The 26,631-nt window shown below is 39.4% G+C and overlaps 2 protein-coding genes across 3 annotated transcripts in view; one reads left to right on the forward strand and one right to left on the reverse strand.

Annotated features, from left to right (window-relative positions):
- Positions 1-26,631, reverse strand: part of TTC28 (tetratricopeptide repeat domain 28) — a 598,353-nt gene that overhangs the window by 553,840 nt on the left and 17,882 nt on the right. For both annotated transcript variants that reach the window (XM_081252173.1, XM_081252172.1), the window contains exon 2: positions 6,226-6,504. In XM_081252173.1, the coding sequence (XP_081108299.1) occupies positions 6,226-6,504 (279 nt within the window). The remainder of the gene's footprint in view (positions 1-6,225; positions 6,505-26,631) is intronic.
- LOC308626493 (dnaJ homolog subfamily C member 14) lies at positions 22,131-24,847 on the forward strand. The gene has a single exon (XM_081251627.1). The coding sequence runs from the start codon at positions 22,290-22,292 to the stop codon at positions 24,399-24,401; it is 2,112 nt and encodes a 703-aa protein (XP_081107753.1). The 5' UTR covers positions 22,131-22,289; the 3' UTR covers positions 24,402-24,847.

Consider the following 26,631-nt stretch of genomic DNA (forward strand, 5'->3'; position numbering starts at 1 on the left):
ATACACAAATTCTATCTTCCAACATCTTTGGATAACCCTTGAATTAACATGTATGAAACAAATTCAAAGCAGTTCAACTAAAGACAAAATATCTGTACTGAAGCTGGAGCTTCAACTAAAGAAATAAAGTATGCAATTCTATTCTGACCAAGAGAATTACTGGCCAAACAACAACTTCAACAACCACAGAAAACAATGGAAAACTTTATCAAGAAAAAAGATCAATTCAAATAAACCAACAAATAGTCAGAAAAGAGTAACAGAGGAACAAAAACAGAGAAGACAAACAAATAAAATGGTAGAGGCAAGGGCTTCCCTGGTGGCGCAGTGGTTGAGAGTCCGCCTGCCGATGCAGGGGACACGGGTTCATGCCCCGGTCCGGGAAGATCCCACATTCCGCGGCGTGGCTAGGCCTGTGAGCCATGGCCGCTAAGCCTGCGCGTCTGGAGCCTGTGTTCCGCGATGGGAGAGGCCACAACAGTGAGAGGCCCGCATATGGCAAAAATAATAATAATAATAAATAAAATAAAATAAAATGGTAAAGGCAAAATCAACAGCATTGATAATCATGTTAAATGTTAATGGACAAAGATCCAATTAAGAGACAGAGGCTTCCAAAACTGATTTAAAAAGCAAGACACAATTATATGCTGTCCAAAAGAGATGAATTTTAAATGTAAAGGCCCAGAGAGATTGAAAATATATGGATAGAAAAAGATACATAATGCAAAAAGTAAGCAAAAGATGTCTAGAGTGGCTATATTAATATCAGACAAAACAGATTTTAGGACAAAAATTAGCACCAGAGATAAAGAGGGACCTTGCATAATGATAAAAGGATCAATAAGACATAATAATAATAAAAGTGCATATGTTGGGCTTCCCTGGTGGCGCAGTGGTTGAGAGTCCGCCTGCCGATGCAGGGGACACGGGTTCGTGCCCCTATCCCGGAAGATCCCACATGCCGCGGAGCGGCTGGGCCCGCGAGCCATGGCCGCGGAGCCTGTGTGTCCGGAGCCTGTGCTCCGCAACGGGAGAGGCCACAGCAGTGAGAGGCCCGCGTACAGCAAAAAAAAAAAAAAAAAAAAAAAAAAAAAAAAAAAAAAGTGCATATGCTAATAATAGAGCTTCAAAGAACATGGAGCAAAATTTGACAATATTAAAGGGGAAAATCACCAATTCCAAAATCTTAATTGGAAGAAAAAGGAAAAGACTGGAACAACAAGAGCAGGTTTATCAGCAGAGTAGCAAGAAAAAAATGGGGAAATGTGACCACTTGTGCAGAGTCTTGAATATCAGGCCAATTGGCAATATGGAACAACAGAAAGTTTTTGATGAGAAAACTGTTACAATAAAAGGTTATTACAATAAAATAAGAATGAAACTACTTATTTTATGAATAAAGTGAAACTATTTATCTTTATTTCAGCAATTGATGGAATAACTAGACAAATATAAGTCAGCAAAGACAAAGAAGATATGAACAACACTATCAACCACCTTGACCAAGTTGATATCCATAGAATTATACCTCACAACTGCAAAATACCCATTCTTTTCAATTGCTCATAGTAGGTTCACCAAGATAAATCATATGCTGTCCATGAAACAAGCCTCAGTAAATTGAAAAGCAGTAACATCATACCAAGTATGTTCTTTAACCACAATGGAACTAGGTTAGATATCAATAATAAGATAACTTTTTTAAAAACCCAAATATTAGGAAATTAAGTAACGACCTTTAATAATTCATGGATGAAAGAAGTAATCATAAGGAAAATTAGAAAATATTCTTAACTGAATGACAATGAAAACATAACATGTCAAAATTTGTGGGATACAGCAAAAGCAGTGATTGGAGAGAACATTTTAGCTTTAAATGATTACATTAAAAAAGAAGAAAGATTTAAAATCAATGGCCTAACCTCCCATCTCAGGAAATGAAAAGGAGAACAAACTAAATGTAAAATAATTAGAAGAAAATAATAAAGAGCAGAAATTGATTAAAGAGGAAATGTACAACACTGAAAATCAATAAACCCAACAACTGATTGTCTAGAAATAAAATTGATAAACATCTGGGCAGACTAATGAGACCAAAGAGAGAAGATACAAATTAAAAACAGCAAGGGCTTCCCTGGTGGCGCAGTGGTTGAGAGTCCGCCTGCCGATGCAGGGAATACGGGTTCGTGCCCCGGTCTGGGAAGATCCCACATGCCGCGGAGCTGCTGGGCCCGTGAGCCATGGCCGCTGGGCCTGCGCATCCGGAGCCTGTGCTCCGCAATGGGAGAGGCCACAGCAGTGAGAGGCCCGCGTACCGCAAAAAAAAAAAAAAAAAAACAGCAAGAATGAAAGAAAGGACATCATTATAGTTCCTACAGAAGTGAAAAGGATAATAAAGGAATGTTATTAACAACTTCATGCCAATAAATTTGCAACCTAGATTAAATGTAAAAATTAACTGAAACCAAATACCAAAACTAACAATTAGAAAACTTGAATGGCCTCATATCAAACAAAGAAATTGAATTCATAATTAAAATCTTCCCACAAAGAAAAGTCCAAGTGAAGATGACTTGACTGGTCAATTCTATCGAATACTTAAGGACAAAACAATGCTAATCCTACATAAATTTTTTTCAGAAAACACAAGAAGAGGGAACACTTCACAACTCATTGATGAGGCCAGTATCACTTTGATACCAAAACCAGCAAAGACATCATGAGAAAAGAAAACATAGATCAATATCCCTCATAAACACAGATGCAAAAATTCTTAACAAAATTATAGCAAATCAGATTTGACAATATATAAAAGTGATAATACATAATGACTAAGTGGTATCTATCCCATGAATGTAAGGCTGACTTAACCTCCCAAAACAAAATCAATTTAATTTACCACATTAACACACTAAATGAGAAAAAATATGTATTGTAATTTCAATAGATGAAGAAAATTTTTGACAAAATTCAACACTCCATTGTAATAGAAGTTGAAGGGAATATCCTTCATCTGATTAAGGGCATCATCATCAACAATAAAAAGCTCACTACTTTTGCACTAAGATCAGGAATGAGTAAAGGAAGTTTGCTCTCACCATTTCTACGCATAATTGTAATGGATATCCTAACCAGTACAATGAAGCAAGAAAAAGAAATAAAAGTCATATGCAAAAAAAAAAAAAAAGGAAGAAGTAGAAATGCCATTACCTGCAGATGACATGATCATGTACAGAAAAGATCCTAAGGGATCTGTAAAAAGTCCTACTAGAACTTAAAAGAAAACTCAACAGGGTTACATGACACAAAGTAAAAAATACATTTTTTTCTATAGACTAGCAATTAAAAATTAGAAAATGAAAATTTTTAAATCCATTTATAATAGCATCAAAAAACAAAATACTTAGGAATAAATTTAATAAAAGATGTGCAAAACCTGAAAGCTACAAAAATTTGTAAAGGGAAATAAAAGAAAAACTAAATAAATGGAAAGATATACCATATTTATGGACTGGAATGTTGAGATAGCAATTCTCTCCAAATTAAAAATTCAATGCAATCCCACTAGTTTCCTAGTAGGTTTTTTGAAGAAATTGATAAGTTGATTTTACATTTATATAAAAATGCAAAGACAGAAGAGCAAAAACAACCTAGAAAAAGAAGAAGAAAGCTAGAACACTCACAGTATCTGATGCTGAAACTTAAAATAAAACTACAGTAATCAAAATAGTATGGTTTTGATAAAGATAGATAATAAATCAAAGAAACAAAATAGAGAGTCCAGTAAATACCCCAATACTTTTATCATCAAATGGTTTGTGACAAAGGTGCCAAAGATAATTCAATGTGGAAAGGATAGTCTTTTCAACAAATGTTGCTGGAACATGGTTATCTATATGGAAAATAAATAAACCTTGACCCTTACTTCATACAATACCCCAAAATTAACTCGAAATGAATCACAGACTTAAAGGCAAAAACTATAAAAATCCTAGAAGAAAAGATAAGAAAAACTTTATAACTTTGAGTAAGACAAATATTTCTTAAACAGGACACAGAAAGAATGAACATATACAGACAACAGCTAAGAGGCAGCTGGAGATAAGGTATCATAATGGGACTGGGCTTATTCTTTTCTGCGGGTGGGGGGGCTCTCATAGTGCTTTTGCTCATACTTCTTTTGCAGCCCATATAACATCAAAATCATTCTTTCATTCAGACAAAATAAATGTGAATAAAAAACTCTCCAACCAACCTCTGAAGCCCTTGCATCTTAATATAAAAAATTAACTTTTACAGAGAGAGAGAGAAATTGGAAGGTATGTTTTACCACATCAAACTAGACAACAATGACATTTCAGAGAAAGATTTCAGAAAGGATCATAATGAAAAAGTCAGTTAGAAAAGTCAAAATTAAAAGAAAAGGAATTGATAAAAATTTACCAGGCATATCTTCATGACAGAGAGTATAAATGAACTTTCTTTTACATAAGGAGTATATTCACAGAAAAGTAAGTATAAAAGCAAGTTTTTATAAAATGCAACTTTTTATGCAGTAGTAATTTCTTTATAGATTAATTTTATTATGAATCATATTATACAGAAAGACCCTTCATGATTTCAATAACAAACCCTAATTTATATTTTGTATAATTCTAAATGTTCCTAAGTTAGATTGCCTAAGGCCAAATATGGAGTTGAAATATTAATGCAAATTATAAATATACAATAAATTTACTTATCATAAGGGAAAAAAATCAGAGACTAAAACTTGAAATTATCCAAAAAAGTTGATTTTTCATCTATAATCATAAAAGTGCAACTTTTCAGCCATTTTCTGTGTAAAAATCACAAGAGGTTGACAACAGAAAGTAGAAATGACATAGAAAAAGGAAAAAGATAAAAGTTTATAGCTATTCACAAATATAAGAAGGACACAAGTTAAGTGGACCACAATAAAAAAGGAATGAAGATACTTGATCTGAAATTTAAGCTCTCTGTATTTATCAGGCTCATTACATCAATCACAGGCTTAAAAAAAAAAAAGTAAGAAAGAAAGAAAAAGAGAAGACACAGGCCAAGCCTTGCTAGAATAATTTACTAATTTGAACATTTAATAAAAATGCACAATCATAGCTATTATACACCAAACACCAAGTATGTACAAGTAACATATTATCTCTAACTCTTAAATAACCTTACAAGATAGGTATTATCATCCCATTTATCTTAACCCCACAGAGGTTAAGAGATTTATCCAAAACCATATTGTCATTAATAGAAGAGAAGGAACTTGAACCTAGGTTTGTCCTTTGAAAACAGCAATCTAACTCCCAAATGTTGGCATACAACAATTTTTTAAAACAGATTTTGTTTCATTTACAATGATTATACTTATCAAAGAAATCCTTTGGGGAATTACAGAATACTAAACAACTCATAAGGTAGCAGCAATACTAGAAATTCCACGGAATGAAGCCAAAAATACCTACCAGAATTAAGGTAGAAAGCTATGACTATGACATATTATTAAGACAGTAAGAATCTTTTTTAAACTTCTAGAAAATTTCTATTAACCTTTGTTAACCCAACAGAAAGCCAAAAATAGGATGAAATGGTTTTGTGGTTCAATAAAAAAAAATCTCAACACTTCAAGTCACATCTTAAGAAATCATTTCTAAAATAAACTGGGGGTTAGGAGGTGAAGAGGCACAATGAAAATAAAGTACATACAAAACAAAGATAACAACTCAAGACAAACTATTCAAAGGAATATAGATAATTACAATGATTTATTAGGAAAAAAAGTTTCTCTGATTAAATAACATTCTGAAAATAAGCAGTCATTGACAGGGAATAAAATTATTTTAAATTGAAGGAAAGAAACACAATCATAATACTCCATCTAAAACATCTGTGCAAAAAAGAGATGTCCAAAACCTATAGAAATAACTAGAACACATCCTATCAAGAAACTGAGCGAAAAAAAAATTTATATCTCAAACATACAGGAAAAAAAATTAAACTTAGACATAGAAAGCATACTTCCAAAGCATAAAAAAAGGAAACTATTCACTAGTGTACCAGCTCGATGAAGCCATTCCATATCTTGCTGAAAAGTACAGACTATTTAAAATTAATAACTGCACTCAGTCAATAAAGTGTTACATTAAAATACGAAATCAGCACAAAAGATTCTGTGAAAATAAATGAAATTTCTACCTTTGGCCATTTGGGATTGAGAAGTCGGGCTTTGATTGCGTCGTCCAGTGCCTTGTCATACTGCTGGATTTTCATATAGGCTGCAGATCTATTGCTGTATAAGATGCAGTTCTGAGGGTCAACAGCTAGGGCTTCATTGTACAGAACAATAGCTGTGTGGAAATCTCCATCATGACAGGCCTGATTACTCTGACGAACTTTCTCAACAAATTCAGCTTTGCTCAGCACTGGTCCATCAGGACTTCTCCGGCCAATAGTCTTAGCACCAAAGAGAGGAATCTACAAACAAAGAAACTTTGTGAGACAAAGTTTAGGTAATCCAGAGAGGTTACCTGTCTGAATTTCAAGAGAACATGGACATTCTTCATAGTCTACTTTATATTATAGGTAACTTTTGTGCCGTGAAAGACAATAAACTTTCCAAGAAGCAGCCAACATAGTACCTTAAATACAAATGTATCACTATATATGTATGTGTGTTCATATATATATACATATAGTTATAAACATACATATTTATACATGTATATATTTTTAAGAGAATGAATGAATAAATGCAAAAACGTACTCAGGCTTTTCTTTGGCAATTTAAAGTTATACTAAGAAAAAAAACAAAAAGAACTTACTTCCCTGGTGGCATAGTGGTTAAGAATCTACTTGCCACAGTGGTTAAGAATCCCCTTACCATATACAATGGAATATTACTCAGCCATAAAAAGAAACGAAACTGAGCTATTTGTAATGAGGTGGATAGACCTAGAGTCTGTCATACAGAGTGAAGTTAGTCAGAAAGAGAAAGACAAATACCGTATGCTAACACATATATACGGAATTTAAAAAAAAAATGTCATGAAGAACCTAGGGGCAAAACGGGAATGAAGACGCAGACCTACTTGAGAATGGACTTGAGGATATGGGGAGGGGGAAGGGTGGGCTGTGACAAGGCGAAAGAGAGGCATGGACGTGTATACACTACCAAACGTCAGGTAGATAGATAGTGGGAAGCAGCCGCAGAGCACAGGGAGATCAGCTCGGTGCTTTGTGACCGCCTGGAGGGGTGGGATGGGGAGGGTGGGAGGGAGGGAGATGCATGAGGGAAGGGATGTGGGAACAGATGTATATGTATGACTGATTCACTTTGTTATAAAGCAGAAACTAATTAAAAAAATGAATAAATAAACTTAAAAAAAAATGGATAACCAGTGGACCTACTGTATAGCACAGGGGACTCTGCTCAATGTTATGTGGCAGCCTGGATGGGAGGGGAGTTTGGGGGAGAATGGGTACATGCATATGTATAGCCGAGTCCCTTTGCTGTGCATCTGAAACTATCACAACATTGTTAATCGGCTATACTCCAATATAAAATAAAAAGTAAAAAAAAAAAAAAAAGAATCCCCTTACCAAGGCAGGGGACACAGGTTCAATCCCTGGTCCGGGAAGATCCCACATGCCACAGAGCAACTAAGCCCATGCGCCACAAGTACTGAGCCTGTGCTCTAGAGGCCGTAAGCCACAACTACTGAGCCCGCATGCCACAACCACTAAAGCCCACGCGTCTAGAGCCCGTGCTCCGCAACAAGAGAAGCCACCGCAGTGAGAAGCCCTTGCACCACAACGAAGAGTAGCCCCCGCTTGCCGCAACTGGAGAAGGCCCGTGCGCAGCAACGAAGACCCAATGCAGAAAAAAGTAAAATAAATTAATTAGTTAATTTTTTTTTAAATCTACAAACAATAAATGCTGGAGAGGGTGTGGAAAAAGGGAACCCTCTTGCACTGTTGGTGGGAATGTAAACTGATACAGCCACTATGGAGAACAGTATGGAGGTTCCTTAAAAAACTAAAAATAGGGCTTCCCTGGTGGCGCAGTGGTTGAGAGTCCGCCTGCCGATGCAGGGGACACGGATTCGTGCCCCGGTCTGGGAAGATCCCGCATACCGCGGAGCAGCTGGGCCTGTGAGCCATGGCTGCTGGGCCTGCGCGTCCGGAGCCTGTGCTCTGCAACGGGGGAGGCCACAACAGTGAGAGGCCCGCGTATCACAAAAAAAAAAAAAAAAAAAAAAACTAAAAATAGAATTACCATATGACCCAGCAATCCCTCTACTGGGCATATACCCAGAGAAAACCATAATTCAAAAAGACACATGCACCCCAATGTTCACAGAAGCACTATTTACAATAGCCACATCATGGAAGCAACCTAAATGCCCACTGACAGATGAATGGATAAAAAAGATGTGGTACATATATATAATGGAATATTACTCTGGCATAAAAAGGAACGAAATTGGGTCACTTGTAAAGACGTGGATGGACCTAGAGACTGTCAAACAGAGTGAAGTAAGTCAGAAAGAGAAAAACAAATATTGTATATTAATGCATATTTGTGGAATCTAGAAAAATGGTACAGATGAACCTGTTTGCAAGGCAGAAATAGAGACAAAGACATAGAGAACAAACGTATGGACACCAAGGCGGGAAATGGGGGGTGGGATGAACTGGGAGATTGGGATTGACATGTATACACTAATAGGTATAAAATAGATAACTAATGAGAACCTGCTGTATAGCACAGGGAACTCTGCTTAGTGCTCAGTGGTGACCTAAATGGGAAGGAAATCCAAAAAAGAGGGGATATATGTATACATATGGCTGATTCACTTCGCTGTACAGCAGAAACTAACACAACATTGTAAAACAACTATACCCCCAATTAAAAAATATATATATATATATACATATATATATATATATATATAAACTATGCTAAGTTATCTTTGGATATAAGATTGTGAGTTATTTTCTTAAAATTTTCTCTTACCCAAATGTTGGGCAATAAGCATATATAAGTTTTAAATTTTAAAAAAATAAAACTTTTTAAAAATAAATTTTCACGTACCAATGAATCTTTTTAGACTGGCAAATTTGGTAACTATAATTTTGCTACTACCATGGAATTTCAAAGACAAACATCAGTTTTTGGAGATCACCAAAAAGAAAAAAAAATCTGCTGTAAATTGTATCTTGGCAATTTAAGACCTGCCTTTGATGTTGATTTTTCCAAATCACTAAGTTTTCTATGACTTTATAGCAGTGACTTTAAAATGAAAGGGAGTGAATGAGTCAAATGTTATTCATTTTTAAAACAGGAAAATTATAAACTGCATTAGAGTCCTGAGGATAGAAGCTTAAGACAGCAGTATCAAGAGAGACAGCTTGCGATTTCAAGCAGGCTTGCCCTAAGTGAAATTACAACAAAAAGTGTGATTTCCTTCCCGGTGTCTTCCTTTAAGACTCAGTCCAGTCCCTCTATTCAAAAGTGCATAATCAGGGCTTCCCTGGTGGCTCAGTGGTTGAGAGTCCACCTGCCAATGCAGGGGACACGGGTTCGTGCCCCAGTCTGGGAAGATCCCACATGCTGCAGAGCGGCTGGGCCCGTGAGCCATAGCCATTGAGCTTGCATATCCAGAGCCTGTGCTCTACAACGGGAGAGGCCACAACAGTGAGAGGCCCACATACCGCAAAGAAAAAAAAAGTGCATAATTTTTTTTTCTTTTTTTTGGCTGCATTGGGTCTTTGTTGCTGCGCTCGGTCTTCTAGGTGCAGTGAGCGGGGGCTACTCTTTGTTGCGGTGCACAGGCTTCTCATTGCAGTGGCTTCTCTTGTTGTGGAGCACAGGCTCTAGGTGTGCGGGCTTCAGTAGTAGTGGCACGCAGGCTCAGTAGTTGTGGCTCGCGGGCTCTAAAGCACAGGCTCAGTAGTTGTGGTGCACGGGCTTAGTCGCTCTGTGGCATGTGGGATCTTCCCGGACCAGGGCTCGCACCCGTGTCTCCTGCATTGGCAGGCAGATTCTTAACCACTGCAAAAAGTGGATAGATCTAATATGTGACACATCAGCATACACAAAAGTAATACATTCCTCACAGAGGTATTTGCATTAAAAAGAGCAGACTTCACAGAGAGCAGGAAGAAGGCAGAACTAATCTCTCACACAGGCAACCAGATTTTTTCCTCTGCTTATAGGGGTATCATATCCTAGATTTCCAGAACAATTTAAAATATCCTATAAGTTTCAAATATCAGTGCCCAAGTTATATCCTTCAACTACCTCATACTAGAAGTGACCAATAATGTACTCTAGTTAGGGTTTCGTTTTTTATTTTTAATTATGATCATGAAACATATTGCTTGAAAGTGAATGGACTGGCACATTTACCAAACAACCAGGATTTTCCTAAACAACCTTGATGTTTATTTATTCCATCTGCATCATCAAACTAATATGTAAGACAGTGACAATGTATAAGACTGATTTCATTTTGGAAAATACAGTCATCATGACTCTACTTAAAGGCAGTACTAGCCATACGTCATAGAAACAAATTCTACACTTGAAAATTCAGGGGTACAACATAAAAATAGCAATAGCAGCCTTTAAAAGTAAAATTGTTAGGTTCACACGTAGCCTAAAAGTGAAAAAGACATGATCCTACTATTACAGCATTCCCTTCTTCCCAGGGTAATTTGGTTCAATGCCAAAATAGATAAGAATCAAATTAAGAAAGAGTCTGCATTCTATTACCTCCATATACATTAACACAAAGGAACATTTTCCAAAACATGTTCCAAGGAACCCTAGGTCCTCAGGAGACTAGGATGAACAAAGTTAAATTAAGTTTCTTCTTTAGTGGAAGACCTCTAAGAGCTTCTATTTTGCACACTGTGAACCTGAGAGAAGAGATACCATACATTATGAGATCAAAGTATCTTTTTGGTGGAGTACCTAGCTGGACCAGAAAATGCTTGAAACACTGATGTAAACTATTAAATATAAGGCCTCTGAGAGCAAAGAAAAACGTCATGGAAAAGTCAATGCTAGTGCAGAAAGATTATAAATACTAGAGGAGAACTGCAACACCATCATCACCACCAAGTACCCACAAATTTAAGAGAAAATGCACTCTAGTTAAGTGTCCATAGAAGAATCTAATTTGTCAAAATATGCCAGTATCTACTCAGCTGGTTACAATGTGGTCCTTAGGAGGCTAAGAAATAGCCATTTTTGTGTATGGTTTTTAAAAACGGATATAATTTGCCTAGTCCTTCTCTATCTTATCGGCAATTGAAAAACTTGGCAATACAGAGAGATTAATAAAAAGACTTGCATGTATTTCTCACATTATATATATACAGTACTTGGAACAAGCAGCCATATTAAATTCATAGACTACTAGGGTGAATATACAGTACTACTTAAGGAGACAAAGAAAAATAAAATTCTGAAATACTCATTTAATTCCTCTGATATTCTTTCTTTCCTCATATATTTCATATAGGTATAGTTTATGGATGTCAACATATATTAACATTGTTGATATTTTCTTCTCACCCTCTGACAAACTCATCTTAAAAGGGTAGAAGGAGTGTCAATAACATATGGACCAGGGCTTCCCTGGTGGCACAGTGGTTAAGAATCCACCTGCCGGGCTTCCCTGGTGGCGCAGTGGTAGAGAGTCTGCCTGCCAATGAGGGGGGCGCAGGTTCGTGCCCCGGTCCGGGAGGATCCCACATGCCACAGAGTGGCTGGGCCCGTGAGCTGTGGCTGCTGGGCCTGTGCGTCCAGAGCCTGTGCTCCGCAATGGGAGAGACCGCAGCGGTGAGAGGCCCGCGTACTGCAAAAAAAAAAAAAAAAAAAAAAAAAAAATTCCACCTGCCAATGCAGGGGACACGGGTTCGAGCCCTGGTCCAGGAAGATCTCACATGCCACGGAGCAACTAAGCCCATGCACCACAACTACTGAGCCTGCGCTCTAGAGTCAGTGAGCCACAACTACTGAAGCCCGCGCACCACAACTATTGAAGCCCGCGTGCCTAGAGCCTGTGCTCCGCAACAAGAGAAGCCACCGCAATGAGAAGCCCACGCACCGCAACAAAGAGTAGCCTCCCCTCGCCGCAACTAGAGAAAGCCCGCACGCAGCAACAAAGACCCAATGCAGCCAAAAATAAATAAATTATTTTAAAAAAGAAAATTACTTATCATCCTTTATATTAAAAAACTATAGGGGAGTCAAAGAATTAACTGTTTAAGATAAGATAAAATTATAAAAGTACTAAAAGGAAACACAGAATTTTTTACCATGTAAACTGAAGAAGGAATTTCTAAGTACAACACAAAACCTAAAAACATAATAGAAAACACTGATAAATCTGACAACATAAAAGTTTTAAGTATCTGCATAGAAAAAATGATTTTTAATTAAGCAAAAAGATAAGTCACAAATCAGTAATAAAAAAAACTATTTGTAACACATGATAAAAAACTAATTTGCTTACTATATAAAAATCTCCTACAAATAAATCAGAAAAAAATTCTAGTGGAGGACTTCCGTGGTAGCACAGTGGTTAAGAATCCGCCTGCCAATGCACGGGACACTGGTTGGAGCCCTGATATGGGAAGATCCCACATGCCGCGGAGCAACTAAGCTCGTGCGCCACAACTACTGAGCCTGAGCTCTAGAGCCCGTGAGCCACAACTACTGAGCCTGCATGCCAAAACTACTGAAGCCCACATACCTAGAGCCTGTGCTCCACAAGAGAAGCCACCACAATGAGAAGCCCACGCATCATGACGAAAAGTAGCCCCCACTCACCACAACTAGAGAAACCCCGCACATAGCAGTGAAGACCCAACGCAGCCATAAATAAATAAATAAATAAATAAATAAATAAATAAAATTTTTTTAAATAAAATCTAGTGGAATAAATGAACAAAAAATATGCACAGACAGATCATGAGAAAGGAAATCTATATGGCTTTTAATCATATTTTTTAATGTGTGGTTTCTTTTATTTTAAAAGAAAATCAAACCTCAAAATATCATTTTTCACCTCTCATACTACTGGAAAAAAATTATCAGTACGCTTTAATAAGGGAACAAAGAAAAAGTTCCACCCATACATTGTTGGTGGAGGTGTAAGCTGATGTAATTATAGAACAATTTAGGAATATTTATAAAAATGTAAAAGATACATACCCTTGGAATTCTAGAAATATTTCCTACTTCTGGTAAATTCACCTTCAGATACATTAACCTATGTAAACAAAGTTACATAAACCAGGATATTCATAACAGCCTCATTTGTATTAGCATGAGGTTAGAAAAAACCACAATGTTGGACAACAGGAAAATAGATAAATTAGTTTTAATAGATCTATATAATTGATACTATAAAGCCAGCCAAAAGAATGAGGTAGATTTTATATACTGATATGTAAAGTTAGAAAAAATCAAGATGCAAAACAGAGAGGTGGGATATGTAATCTTCTATGAAATAAGTGGGAGGAATAATGTATATACATGTACATACACTTGCATACTTAAATATATTATAGATTAATTATGCCAGAAACAATATAAAAACCAGAAGAGTAACTGATTCAAAAGAGAGTTGTTTGAGGACTGGAAGGTAGAGGTTGTAGGGAGACCAACTTTTCAAATTTGTACTGTCTGATATTTTACTATATGCATATATTACCTACTTTTTTAAAACATGAAAAGAATCATTCTGAAAACAGAGCATAGCTTACTTTTATATATCAAGGTATCCATATATGGTTGCAAAATCTGTTCACTTTCTAAGGGTATCTGGCTAAGAAGATGAAAGGGAATTAAAAACCAGTCTTTGCACCCTGGCCCAGAGCTACATAAGCCTAGAATGGAGGTACCACTTTCTTACAAAGTCACTCTCTACTTACCAAGCTATTTTTATGGCTAGGGAGTAGGATCTTTCTTGAATTCACACAAAGGTCAAATATGGATAAGCTGCTATATATTAATTATGTATTTTTTAAAATAGATGATAAGACAAAATTCACTGGAGAATTGACCATATAATAAAAGAACTCAGTGTACATTCCAAAATATATGTAGAATATATAATATATATTACATGATATATATGTATTATATATAAAATATATAATACATGAAGTTAAGAACTTTGTGGATGGGTTCACAAGATTTGACCCACAAATGACAGAATAAACTGAAAGAAAAGTCCATAGAAAATACCCAAAATTAAATATACTCAAATAGAAAAAGGAAATGGGGAAAAATGACAGGTGCATAAGAGATAAGAGGAACATGCCAAAGAGGTCTAACACATATAATTGGGATCCCAGAAGGAAAGAAAAGGGATTAGATGCAATATTTGATTACCGCATGACCAAGAATTTTCTAAAACTGATGAAAGACATCAACTCAGAATACTGAACCCACTGAACTTCATCCAACCTCAAGCTATCACAAAGAAAACTAGACCAACACACATCACAGTCAAACCACTAAAAACCAAAAACAAAGAAAATGTTAAAGCAAACAAAGGAGAAAAAAAGACACATTACCTTCAAAGAGGCTACAAGCTGCAAACTCAACAGGAATGATGGAAGCTGAACTAGCAGCTAGCCTACAATTCTACACCCAGAGAAAATATTATTCAAAAATGAAGTGGAAATAGGATTGATCCTACATTACTGGTGGAATTTTAAATGGTTCAGCCACTGTGGAAAACAGTTGGCAGGTCTTCAAAAAGTTAAACATAGAGTTACCATATGACCCAGAAATTCCACTCCTGGGTATCTACCCAAACGAATTGAAAATGTATATCCCCACAACAACATGTACACAAATGTTCATAGCAGCATTATTCATAATGGCCAAAAAGTATAACAACACAAATATCCACCAAATGATGAGTATATAAACAAAATGTGGCATAGCCACACAATGGAACCAAAAAAAGGAACAAAACACTAATACACATGAGAATATGGATGAACCTTTAAAATGCTATGTTAAGTGAAAGAAGCCAGAAACAAATGGCCACATTTGTATGACTCCATTTATATTAAATGTCCATAGTAGGCAAATCCATAGAGGCAGAAAGCAAATTAGTGGTTGTCAAGGGCCAGAGATGGGGGAAATGGAACACCTAACAAGTACTGGAATTCTTTTTGGGGTGATGGAAATTCTTGGGATTAGACAGTGGTGAAGGTTGTGAATATACCAAAATCCACTAAATTGTATAATTTTAAATGGTGAATTTTATGGTGTGTTAATTTTTAAAATGTAAAATAAATACTTTTTCAAACAAGCAAACAGTGAGGGAATTCATCAACATCAGGCCCACACTAAAAGAAATACTAAAAGAAATACTGCAGGAAAACGATCTTAGACAGAAATATGGAAATGTAGAAAGGAAGGAATAATACTGGTAAAGGCAAATATATGAGTAAATATAAATGAACATCAGCTATACAAAACAGTAACTGTAATGTGAAGTTTAAGATATATATAAGACAGAACCTGAACCAAGATGGCGGAGTATGGGGAGGGTGGGAGGGAGGGAGATGCATGAGGGAAGGGATGTGGGAACAGATGTATATGTATGACTGATTCACTTTGTTATAAAGCAGAAACTAATTAAAAAAATGAATAAATAAACTTAAAAAAAAAAAAAAAAAAAGATGGCGGAGTAGAAGAACATGCTCTCACTCCCTCTTGTGAGAACACCAGAATCACAAGTAGCTGCTGGACAATCACCGACAGGAAGACACTGGAACTCACCAGAAAAGATACCCCACATCCAAAGACAAAGGAGAAGCCATAATGAGACGGCAGGAGGGGCGCAATCACAGCAAAATCTAATCCCATAACTGCTGGGTGGGTGACTCACAGACTGGAGAACACTTATACCACGGAAGTCCACCCACTGGAGTGAAGGTTCTGGGCCCCACGTCAGGCTTCCCAACCTGTAGGTCCAGCAAAGGGAGGAGGAATAACTAGAGAATCAGACTTTGAAGCCTAGTGGGATTTGATTGCAGGACTTCAACAGGACTGGGGGAAACAGAGACTCCACTCTTTGAGGGCACACACAAAGTACTGTGCACAGTGGGACCCAGGGAAAGGAGGAGTCACCCCACGGGAGACTGAACCAGACCTACCTGCTAGTGTTGGAGAGTCTCCTGCAGAGGCGGGGGGTGGCTGTGGCTCATCATGGGGACAAGGACACTGGCAGCAGAAGTTCTGGGAAGTACTCCTTGGCGTGAGCCCTCTCAGAGTCTGCCATTAGCCCCACCAAAGAGGCCAGGTAGGCTCCAGTGTTGGGTTGCCTCAGGCCAAACAACCAACACGGAGGGAACCCAGCCCCACACATCAGCAGTCAAGCAGATTACAGTTTTACTGAGCTCTGCCCACCAGAGCAACAGTCAGCTCTACCCACCACCAGTCCCTGCCATCAGGAAACCTGCACAAGTCTCTTAGACAGCTTCATCCACCAGAGGGCAGACAAAAGAAGCAAGAAGAATTACAATCCTGCAGCCTGTAGAACAAAAACCACATTCACAGAAAGACAGACAAGATGAAAAGGCAGAGGGCTATGTACCAGATGAGGGAACAAGATAAAACCCCAGAAAAACAACTAAATGAAGTGGAGATAGGCAACCTTCCAGAAAAAGAATTCAGAATAATGATAGTGAAGATGACCCAGGACCTTGGAAAAAGAATGGAGGCAAAGATCAAGAAGATGCAAGAAATGTTTAACAAAGACCTAGAATAATTAAAGAACAAACAAACAGAGATGAACAATACAATAAACTGAAATGAAAACTACACTAGAAAGAATCAATAGCAGAATAACTGAAGCAGAAGAATGGATAAGTGACCTGGAAGACAGAATGGTGGAATTCACTGCTGCAGAACAGAATAAAGAAAAAAGAATGAAAAGAAATGAAGACAGCCTAAGAGACCTCTGGGACAACATTAAACTCAACAGCATTTGCATTATAGGGGTCCCAGAAGAGGAAGAGAGAGAGAAAGGACCAGAGAAAATATCTCAAGAGATTATAGTCGAAAACTTCCCTAACATGGGAAAGGAAATAGCCCCCCAAGTCAAGGAAGCACAGTGGGTCCCATACAGAATAAACCCAAGGAGAAACACACCAAGACACATAGTAATCAAACTGGCAAAAATTAAAGACAAAGAAAAATTATTGAAAGCAGCAAGGTAAAAACAACAAATAACATACAAGGGAACTCCCATAAGGTTAACAGTTGATTTCTCAGCAGAAACTCTACAAGTCAGAAGGGAGTGGCATAATATATACTTAAAGTGATGAAAGGGAAGAACCTACAACCAAGATTACTCTACCCAGCAAGGATCTCATTCAGATTTGATGGAGAAATCAAAAGCTTTACAGATAAGCAAAAGCTAAGAGAATTCAGCACCACCAAACCAGCTCTATAACAAATGCTAAAGGAATTTTTCCAAGTGGGAAACACAAGAGAAGAAAAGGACCTACAAAAACAAACCCAAAACAATTAAGAAAATGGTCATAGGAACATACATATCGATAATTACCTTAAACGAGAATGGATTAAATGCTCCAACCAAAAGACACAGGCTTGCTGAATGGATACAAAAACAAGACCCATATATATGCTGTCTACAACAGACCCACTTCAGACCTAGGGACACATACAGACTGAAAGTAAGGGAATGGAAAAAGATATTCCATGCAAATGGAAATCAAAAGAAAGCTGGAGTAACGATACTCATATCAGACAAAATAGACTTTAAAATAAAGACTATTACAAGAGACAAAGAAGGACTCTACATAACGATCAAGGGATCGATCCAAGAAGAAAATATAACAATTGTAAATATTTATGCACCCAACATAGGAGCACCTCAATACATAAGGCAAATACTAACAGCCATAAAAGGAGAAATCAACAGTAACACATTCATAGTGGGGGACTTTAACACCCCACTTTCACCAACGGACAGATCATCCAAAATGAAAATAAATAAGGAAACACAAGCTTTAAATGATACATTAAACAAGATGGACTTAATTAATATTTATAGGACATTCCATCCAAAAACAACAGAATACACATTTTTCCCAAATGCTCATGGAACATTCTCCAGGAGAGATCATATCTTGGGTCACAAATCAAGCCTTGGTAAATTTAAGAAAATTGAAATTGCATCAAGTATCTTTTCCGACCACAATGCTATGAGACTAGATAACAATTACAGGAAAAGATCTGTAATAAAAACAAACACATGGAGGCTAAACAATACACTACTTAATAACGAAGTGATCACTGAAGAAATCAAAGAGGAAATCAAAAAAAGCCTAGAAACAAATGACAGTGGAGACACGACGACCCAAAACCTATGGGATGCAGCAAAAGCAGTTCTAAGAGGGAAGTTTATAGCAATACAATCCTACCTAAAGAAACAGGAAATATCTCAAATAAACCTAAACTTGCACCTAAAGCAATTCGAGAAAGAAGAACAAAAAAAACCCCAGGAGGAAAGAAATCATAAAGATCAGATCAGAAATAAATGAAAAAGAAATGAAGGAAACGATAGCAAAGATCAATAAAACTAAAAGCTGGTTCTTTGAGAAGATAAACAAAATTGATAAACCATTAGCCAGACTCATCAAGTAAAAAAGGGAGAAGACTCAAATCAATAGAATTAGAAATGAAAAAGGAGAAGTAACAACTGACACTGCAGAAATACAAAAGATCATGAGAGATTACTACAAGCAACTCTATGCCGATAAAATGGACAACCTGGAAGAAATGGACAAATTCTTAGAAATGCACAACCTGCCAAGACTGAATCAGGAAGAAATAGAACATATGAACAGACCAATCACAAGCACTGAAATTGAAACTGTGATAAAAAATCTTCCAACAAACAAAAGCCCAGGACCAGATGGCTTCACAGGCGAATTCTATCAAACATTTAGAGAAGAGCTAACACCTATCCTTCTCAGACTCTTCCAAAATATAGCAGAGGGAGGAACACTCCCAAACTCATTCTACGAGGCCACCATCACCTTGATACCAAAACCAGACAAGGATGTCACAAAGAAAGAAAACTACAGGCCAATATCACTGATGAACATAGGTGTAAAAATCCTCAACAAAATACTAGCAAACAGAATCCAACAGCACATTAAAAGGATCATACATCGGGCCTCCCTGGTGGCACAGTGGTTGAGAGTCCGCCTGCGGATGCAGGGGATACGGGTTCGTGCCCCGGTCTGGGAGGATCCCATATGCCGCGGAGCGGCTGGGCCCGTGAGCCATGGCCGCTGGGCCTGCGCGTCCGGAGCCTGTGCTCCGCAACGGGAGAGGCCACGACAGTGAGAGGCCCGCATACCGCAAAAAGAAAAAAAAAAAAAAAAAAAAAAAAAGGATCATACATCATGATCAAGTGGGGTTTATCCAGGAATGCAAGGATTCTTCAATATATGCAAATCAATCAATGTTATACACCATATTAACAAATTGAAGGAGAAAAACCATATGATCATCTCAATAGATGCAGAGAAAGCTTTCGACAAAATTCAACACCCATTTATGATAAAAACCCTCCAGAAAGTAGGCATAGAGGGAACTTTCCTCAACATAATAAAGGCCCTATATGACAAACCCACAGCCAACATCGTCCTCAATGGTGAAAAACTGAAACCATTTCCACTAAGATCAGGAACAAGACAAGGTTGCCCACTCTCATCACTCTTATTCAACATAGTTTTGGAAGTTTTAGCCACAGCAACCAGAGAAGAAAAGGAAATAAAAGGAATCCAAATTGGAAAAGAAGAAGTAAAGCTGTCACTGTTTGCAGGTGACATGATACTATACATAGAGAATCCTAAAGATGCTACCAGAAAACTACTAGAGCTAATCGATGAATTTGGTAAAGTAGCAGGATACAAATATAATGCACAGAAATCTCTGGCATTTCTATACACTAATGATGAAAAATCTGAAAGTGAAATCAAGAAAACACTCCCATTTACCATTGCAACAAAAAGAATAAAATATCTAGGAATAAACCTATCTAAGGAGACAAAAGACCTGTATGCAGAAAATTATAAGACACTGATGAAAGAAATCAAAGATGATACAAATAGATGGAGAGATATACCATGTTCTTGGATTGGAAGAATCAACATTGTGAAAATGACTCTACTACCCAAAGAAATCTACAGATTCAATGCAATCCCTTCAAACTACCACTGGCATTTTTCACAGAACTAGAACAAAAAATTTCACAATTTGTATGGAAACACAAAAGACCCCGAATAGCCAAAGCAATCTTGAGAACGAAAAACGGAGCTGGAGGAATCAGGCTCCCGGACTTCAGACTATACTACAAAGCTACAGTCATCAAGAGAGTATGGTACTGGCACAAAAACAGAAAGATAGATCAATGGAACAGGATAGAAAGCCCAGAGATAAACCCACGCACATATAGTCACCTTATCTTTGATAAAGGAGGCAGGAATGTACAGTGGAGAAAGGACAGTCTCTTCAATAAGTGGTGTTGGGAAAACTGGACAGGTACATGTAAAAGTATGAGTTTAGAACGCTCCCTAACACCATACACAAAAATAAGCTCAAAATGGATTAAAGACCTAAATGTAAGGCCAGAAACTATCAAAATCTTAGAGAAAAACATAGGCAGAACACTCTTCAACATAAATCACAGCAAGATCCTTTTTGATCCACCTCCTAGAGAAATGGAAATAAAAACAAAAATAAACAAATGGGACCTAATGAAACTTCAGAGCTTTTGCAGGGCAAAGGAAACTATAAACAAGACCAAAAGACAACCCTCAGAATGGGAGAAAATATTTGCAAATGAAGAAACTGACAAAGGATTAATCCCCCAAATTTACAAGCAACTCATGCAGCTCAATAACAAAAGAACAAACAACCCAATCCAAAAATGGGCAGAAGACCTAAACAGACATTTCTCCAAAGAAGATATACAGACTGCCAACAAACACATGAAAGAATGTTCAACATCATTAATCATTAGAGAAATGCAAATCAAAACTACAATGAGATATCATCTCACACCGGTCAGAATGGCCATGTTCAAAAAATCTAGAAACTTATAATAAATGCTGGAGAGGGTGTGGAGAAAATGGAACACTCTTGCACTGCTGGTGGGAATGTGAATTGGTACAGCCACTATGGAGAACAGTATAGAGGTTCCTTAAAAAACTACAAATAGGGCTTCCCTGGGGGCGCAGTGGTTAAGAATCCGCCTGCCAATGCAGGGAACACGGGTTCGAGCCCTGGTCCGGGAAGATGCCACATGCCGCAGAGCATGTGGCGTAAGCCCTTACGCCACAACTACTGAGCCTGCTCTCTGGAGACCGTGAGCCACAACTACTGAGCCCATGTGTCACAACTACTGAAGCCTGTGCGTCTAGAGCCTGTGCTCCGCAACAAGAGAAGCCACTGCAATGAGGAGCCCGCCACACCGCAAAGAAGAGTAGCCCCCAATTGCCACAACTAGAGAAAGCCCGCGCGCAGCAATGAAGACCTGATGCAGCAAAAAATTAAATAATTTTTTAAATTAAAAAGTTAAAAAAAACCAGTATCTATACATATTTGAAAAAAACAGAGGCATGTGTAAACAAGTTATTTTATTTACTCAGTCTACAGATGGTCTACATATGAATTGAACCATGACCTCCCTTAGAATCCACAAAACAGTAGGAAGCAGTGATCAAGGTTTCCTTGCTACAGAGAATAAAAGGTTATGCTGGTTAACCAATTCTGCTGTTATCAGAAATAACGTCTTGATAGCAACTACTCTATTGTTTTTGCCAGACATCTTTCAAAATGTGGTAGGCCTATACAAGCATACTTTGGTACCATTGCCGGTTCAGTTCCAGACCCCAGCAATAAATCAAATATCACAACAAAGCGAGTCACATGAATTTTCTGGTTTCCTAGTGCATTTAGTGCGTTTTTCATGAATTTTCTGGTTTCCTAGTGCATTTAGAAGTCATGTTTAGGGGACGGAAGGGGAGTGAACGGGAGGCGGAGCCGGGGGAGCTGCTCTCGTAGCTCCCCCTGGCCTTCGGCCCAGCTGCTCGAGGGGGAGGAGTTACCGCCGCTCTTCAGCAACAGAACTTACCATGATGGCTGTGACCTAAAATCCTCAGGAAGCCCTGGGGTCATGGCCCAGAAGCACCCCGGAGAAGGAGGGTTGTGTGGAGCCCACCACAGTGGTGGTGCCTCCCTCAGGACTTTAGGACCCTCTGTGGACCCTGAAATACTTTCATTCTCAGGACTCAGGGACTCAGCTGGGTCTGCTCCTAATGGTACCCGCTGCCTCACAGAGCACTCTAGTCCTAAGTACACACAGCCCCCAAATCCAGCCCACTGGTCAGATCCAAGCCATGGCCCTCCAAGGGGTCCAGGACCCCCTAGGGATGGAGAGGACCCTGATCAGAGTGAGGCATCTTCAGAAGAGTCAGGAGTGGACCAGGAACTCTCAAGAGAGAATGAGGCTGGGTACCAGGAGGATGGGAACCCTTCTTTTCTTTCCATTCCACCTGCTTGTAACTGCCAGGGAACCCCTGGAATCCCTGAAAGGCCTTACTCTGAGGGAGGAGATAGCTCTTCTAGCAACTTTTGCCACCATTGTACCTCTCCAGCTTTGGGGGAAGATGAAGAGTTGGAAGAGGAATATGATGAGGAGGAACCTCTTAAGTTTCCCAGTGATTTTTCACGTGTGCCCAGTGGAAAGAAACCTGCACCCCGGAGACAACGGCACCGCGTTCCAGCCAAGGAGGATACTCGGGAGGGTGGACGCAGAGATCCCAGGTCCCCTGGTCGACATCGGCTGGGTCGGAAACGGAGTCAGGCAGATAAGCGCAGAGGACTGGGATTGTTGGGGGCAGAGGAACTGTGTCAGCTTGGACAGGCAGGCTTCTGGTGGCTGATCGAACTGCTGGTGTTAGTGGGGGAGTACGTGGAAACTTGTGGCCATCTCATCTATGCATGCAGGCAGCTGAAAGGCAGTGATCTGGACCTTTTTTGGGTCTGGGTGGGAGTCTGGGCAGGGCGGCTGGGGGGCAGGGCCCAGGTGATGTTCCAGTTTCTGAGCCAAGGGTTTTGCTATGGCGCAGGGCTGTTCACCCATTTTCTTAGGCTACTGGGTGCTTTGCTGCTCCTGGCTCTGGCCCTTTTGTTGGGCTGTCTACAGTTGGGCTGGCGGTTTCTGGTAGGACTGAGTGACCGGTTAGGCTGGAGGGGTAAAGCCACCTGGCTCTTCTCTTGGCTAGCTTCTCCCACCTGGCAGCGGTGCCTGATTCTGCTGAGAGAGAGCAGGCCGTGGCAGCAGCTGGTAAGAATAGTTCAGTGGGGTTGGCTGGAGTTGCCCTGGGTTAAGCAGAGGACCAGTAGGCAGGGGAATGCACCTGTAGCTAGTGGTCGCTACTGCCAGCCTGAAGAGGAAGTGGCTCGACTGTTGACCATGGCTGGGGTTCCTGAGGATGAGCTAAACCCTTTTCATGTGTTGGGGGTTGAAGCCACAGCATCAGATGTTGAACTGAAGAAGGCCTATAGGCAGCTGGCAGTGATGGTTCATCCTGACAAAAATAATCATCCCCGGGCTGAGGAGGCCTTCAAGGTTTTGCGGGCAGCTTGGGACATTGTCAGCAACCCTGAAAGACGGAAGGAATATGAGATGAAGCAAATGGCAGAGAATGAGCTGAGCCGGTCAGTGAATGAGTTTCTGTCCAAGCTGCAGGACGATCTCAAAGAAGCAATGAATACTATGATGTGCAGCCGATGCCAGGGAAAGCATAGGAGGTTTGAAATGGATCGGGAACCTAAGAGTGCCAGATACTGTGCTGAGTGTAATAGGCTGCATCCTGCTGAGGAAGGAGACTTTTGGGCAGAGTCAAGCATGTTGGGCCTCAAGATCACCTACTTTGCGCTGATGGATGGAAAGGTGTATGACATCACAGAGTGGGCTGGATGCCAGCGTGTGGGAATCTCCCCAGATACCCACAGAGTCCCCTATCACATCTCATTTGGTTCACGGATGGCAGGCACCAGTGGGCGGCAGAGGGCTACCCCAGATGCCCCTCCTGCCGACCTTCAGGATTTCTTGAGCCGGATCTTTCAAGTACCCCCAGGCCAGATGTCCAACGGGAACTTCTTTGCAGCTCCTCAGCCGGGCCCTGGGGCCACTGCAGCCTCCAAGCCCAACAGCACAGTACCCAAGGGAGAAGCCAAACCGAAGCGGCGGAAGAAAGTGAGGAGGCCTTTCCAACGTTGACACCCCCTCTCTTTCCTCAAATCAATGTCAGGGAGTCAAAAGGGCTGTGTACAGCACAGGATGGAGTTTGATTTGTTTATTTTTAAATATTTAAAAAAGGGAAAATTTTAAGCTCAAATTGTTCACTCAGTACTTATAGGAAGCCCTGGAACCACTTTCCCTCCTCCACCAGCACCCAGGAACTGAATCTTGTCTTCTGACAATACCAAAGAAAAAGGGGGTGGCTAGAACAAAGAACCTAGGGCCTGGACCTGGGCTGGACAATATCTCCCATAGTAGTGTGGGAACTGGGTAATTCCCTGGGGTCTGTATGCCTTTGTGTTGTCTTTTGCTTCTACAGCAGATGACACTTTCCTCCCTCTTTTTAAACGTGTCTGTATTATTTCTTGACCCATTTCAGGACAGAGCCCCCTCCTTTGCCCCAGTATACTAGTAAAAAGAACGAGAAAGCAAAAATAAAAAAAAAAAGAAGTCATGTTTACACTAAACTGTAGTCTATAAAGTGTGTAATAGGATTATGTCCAAAAATATATCTATATATACCTTAATTTAAAAATACTTTATTGCTAAAAATGGTAACCATTGTCTGAGCCTTCAGTGAGTGGTAATCTTTTTGCTGGTGGAGGGTCTTGCCTCAGTGTTGACGGCTACTGACTGATCAGGGTGGTGGTTGCTGAAGGCTGGGGTGGCCATGACAGTTTCTGAAAATAAGACCACAGTGAAGTTTGCCTCGTCAATTGACTCTTCCTTTCATGAACCATTTCTCTGTAGCACACAGTGCTGTTTGATAGCGTTTTACCCACAGTAGAACTGTCAAAATTGGAGTCAATCCTCTCAAACCCTGCTGCTGCTCTATCAACTAAGTTCATGTAATATTCTAAATCCTTTGTCACTTTCAACAACCTTCACAGCTTCTTCACCAGGAGTGGATTCTCAAGAAACCACTTTCTTCACTTATTTATAAGAAACACTCCTCATCTGTTAAAGTTTCATCATGAGATTGCTACAATCCAGTCACACCTTCAGGGTCCACTTCTAATTCTAGTTCTCTTGCTGTTTCTACCACATCTGCAGTTACTTCCTCCACTATCTTGAACCCCTCAAAGTCATCCACGTGGGTTGGAAGCAACTTCTTCTAAACTTCTTTTAATGTTGATATTTTGACCTCTTCCCACGAATCATGAATGTTCTTAAATTTATTTATTTATTTATTTTTGGCTGTGTTGGGTCTTCGTTTCTGTGCGAGGGCTTTCTCTAGTTGTGGCAAGCGGGGGCCACTCTTCATCGCAGTGCGCGGGCCTCTCACTGTCATGGCCTCTCTTGTTGCGGAGCACAGGCTCCAGATGCGCAGGCTCAGTAGTTGTGGCTCACGGGCCCAGTTGCTCCGCGGCATGTGGGATCCCCCCAGACCAGGGCTTGAACCCGTGTCCCCTGCATTGGCAGGCAGACTCTCAACCACTGCGCCACCAGGGAAGCCCATGAATGTTCTTAATGGCATCCAGAATGGTGAATCCTTTCCAGAATGTTTTTCAATTTACTTTGCCCAGATCCATCATTAGAATCACCATCAATGGTGACTACAGCCTTAAGAAATGTATTTCTTAAATAATAAGACCTAAAAGTCGAAATTACTCCTTGATCCATGGGCTGCAAAATGATGTTTTGTTAGCAGGCATGAAAACAACACTAGTCTCCTTGTATATCTCCATCAGGGTGCTTGGGTGAACAAGTGCATTGTTAATGAGCAGTAATATGTTGAAAGGAATCTTTTTTTCTGAGCAGTAGGTCTCAACAGTGGGCTTAAAATATTCAGTAAACCGTGTTGTCAACAGATGTGCTATCATCCAGGCAGAGTAGATTTAGCATAATTCCTAAGGGCCCTAGGATTTCTTGAATAGTAAATAGCATTGGCTTCAACTTAAAGTCACTAGCTGCATTAGTCCCTAATAAGAGTCAGCCTGTCCTTTGAAGCTTTAAAGTCAGGCACTGACTTCTCTCTAGCTATGAAAGTCCTAGATGGCATCTTCTTCCAATAGAAGGCTGTTTCATCTACATTGAAAATCTACTGTTTAGTGTAGCCACATTCATTAATTATCTTAGCTAGATCTGGATAACTTGCTGAAGCTTCTACATCAGCACCTGCTGCTTCACCTTGCACTTTTATGTTATGGAGACAGCTTCTTTCCTTAAATCTCATGAGCCAACCTCTACTAGCTCAGACTTTTCTTCT

The sequence above is a fragment of the Mesoplodon bidens genome, assembly GCF_964165515.1.
Source record: "Mesoplodon bidens genome assembly, chromosome: 13".
Taxonomy (NCBI): domain Eukaryota; kingdom Metazoa; phylum Chordata; class Mammalia; order Artiodactyla; family Ziphiidae; genus Mesoplodon; species Mesoplodon bidens.

Coding starts and splice junctions, on each gene's coding strand:
- LOC308626493 (XM_081251627.1), top strand. CDS start 22,290: ATGGCCCAGAAGCACCCCGGAGAAGGAGGGTTGTGTGGAGCCCACCAC.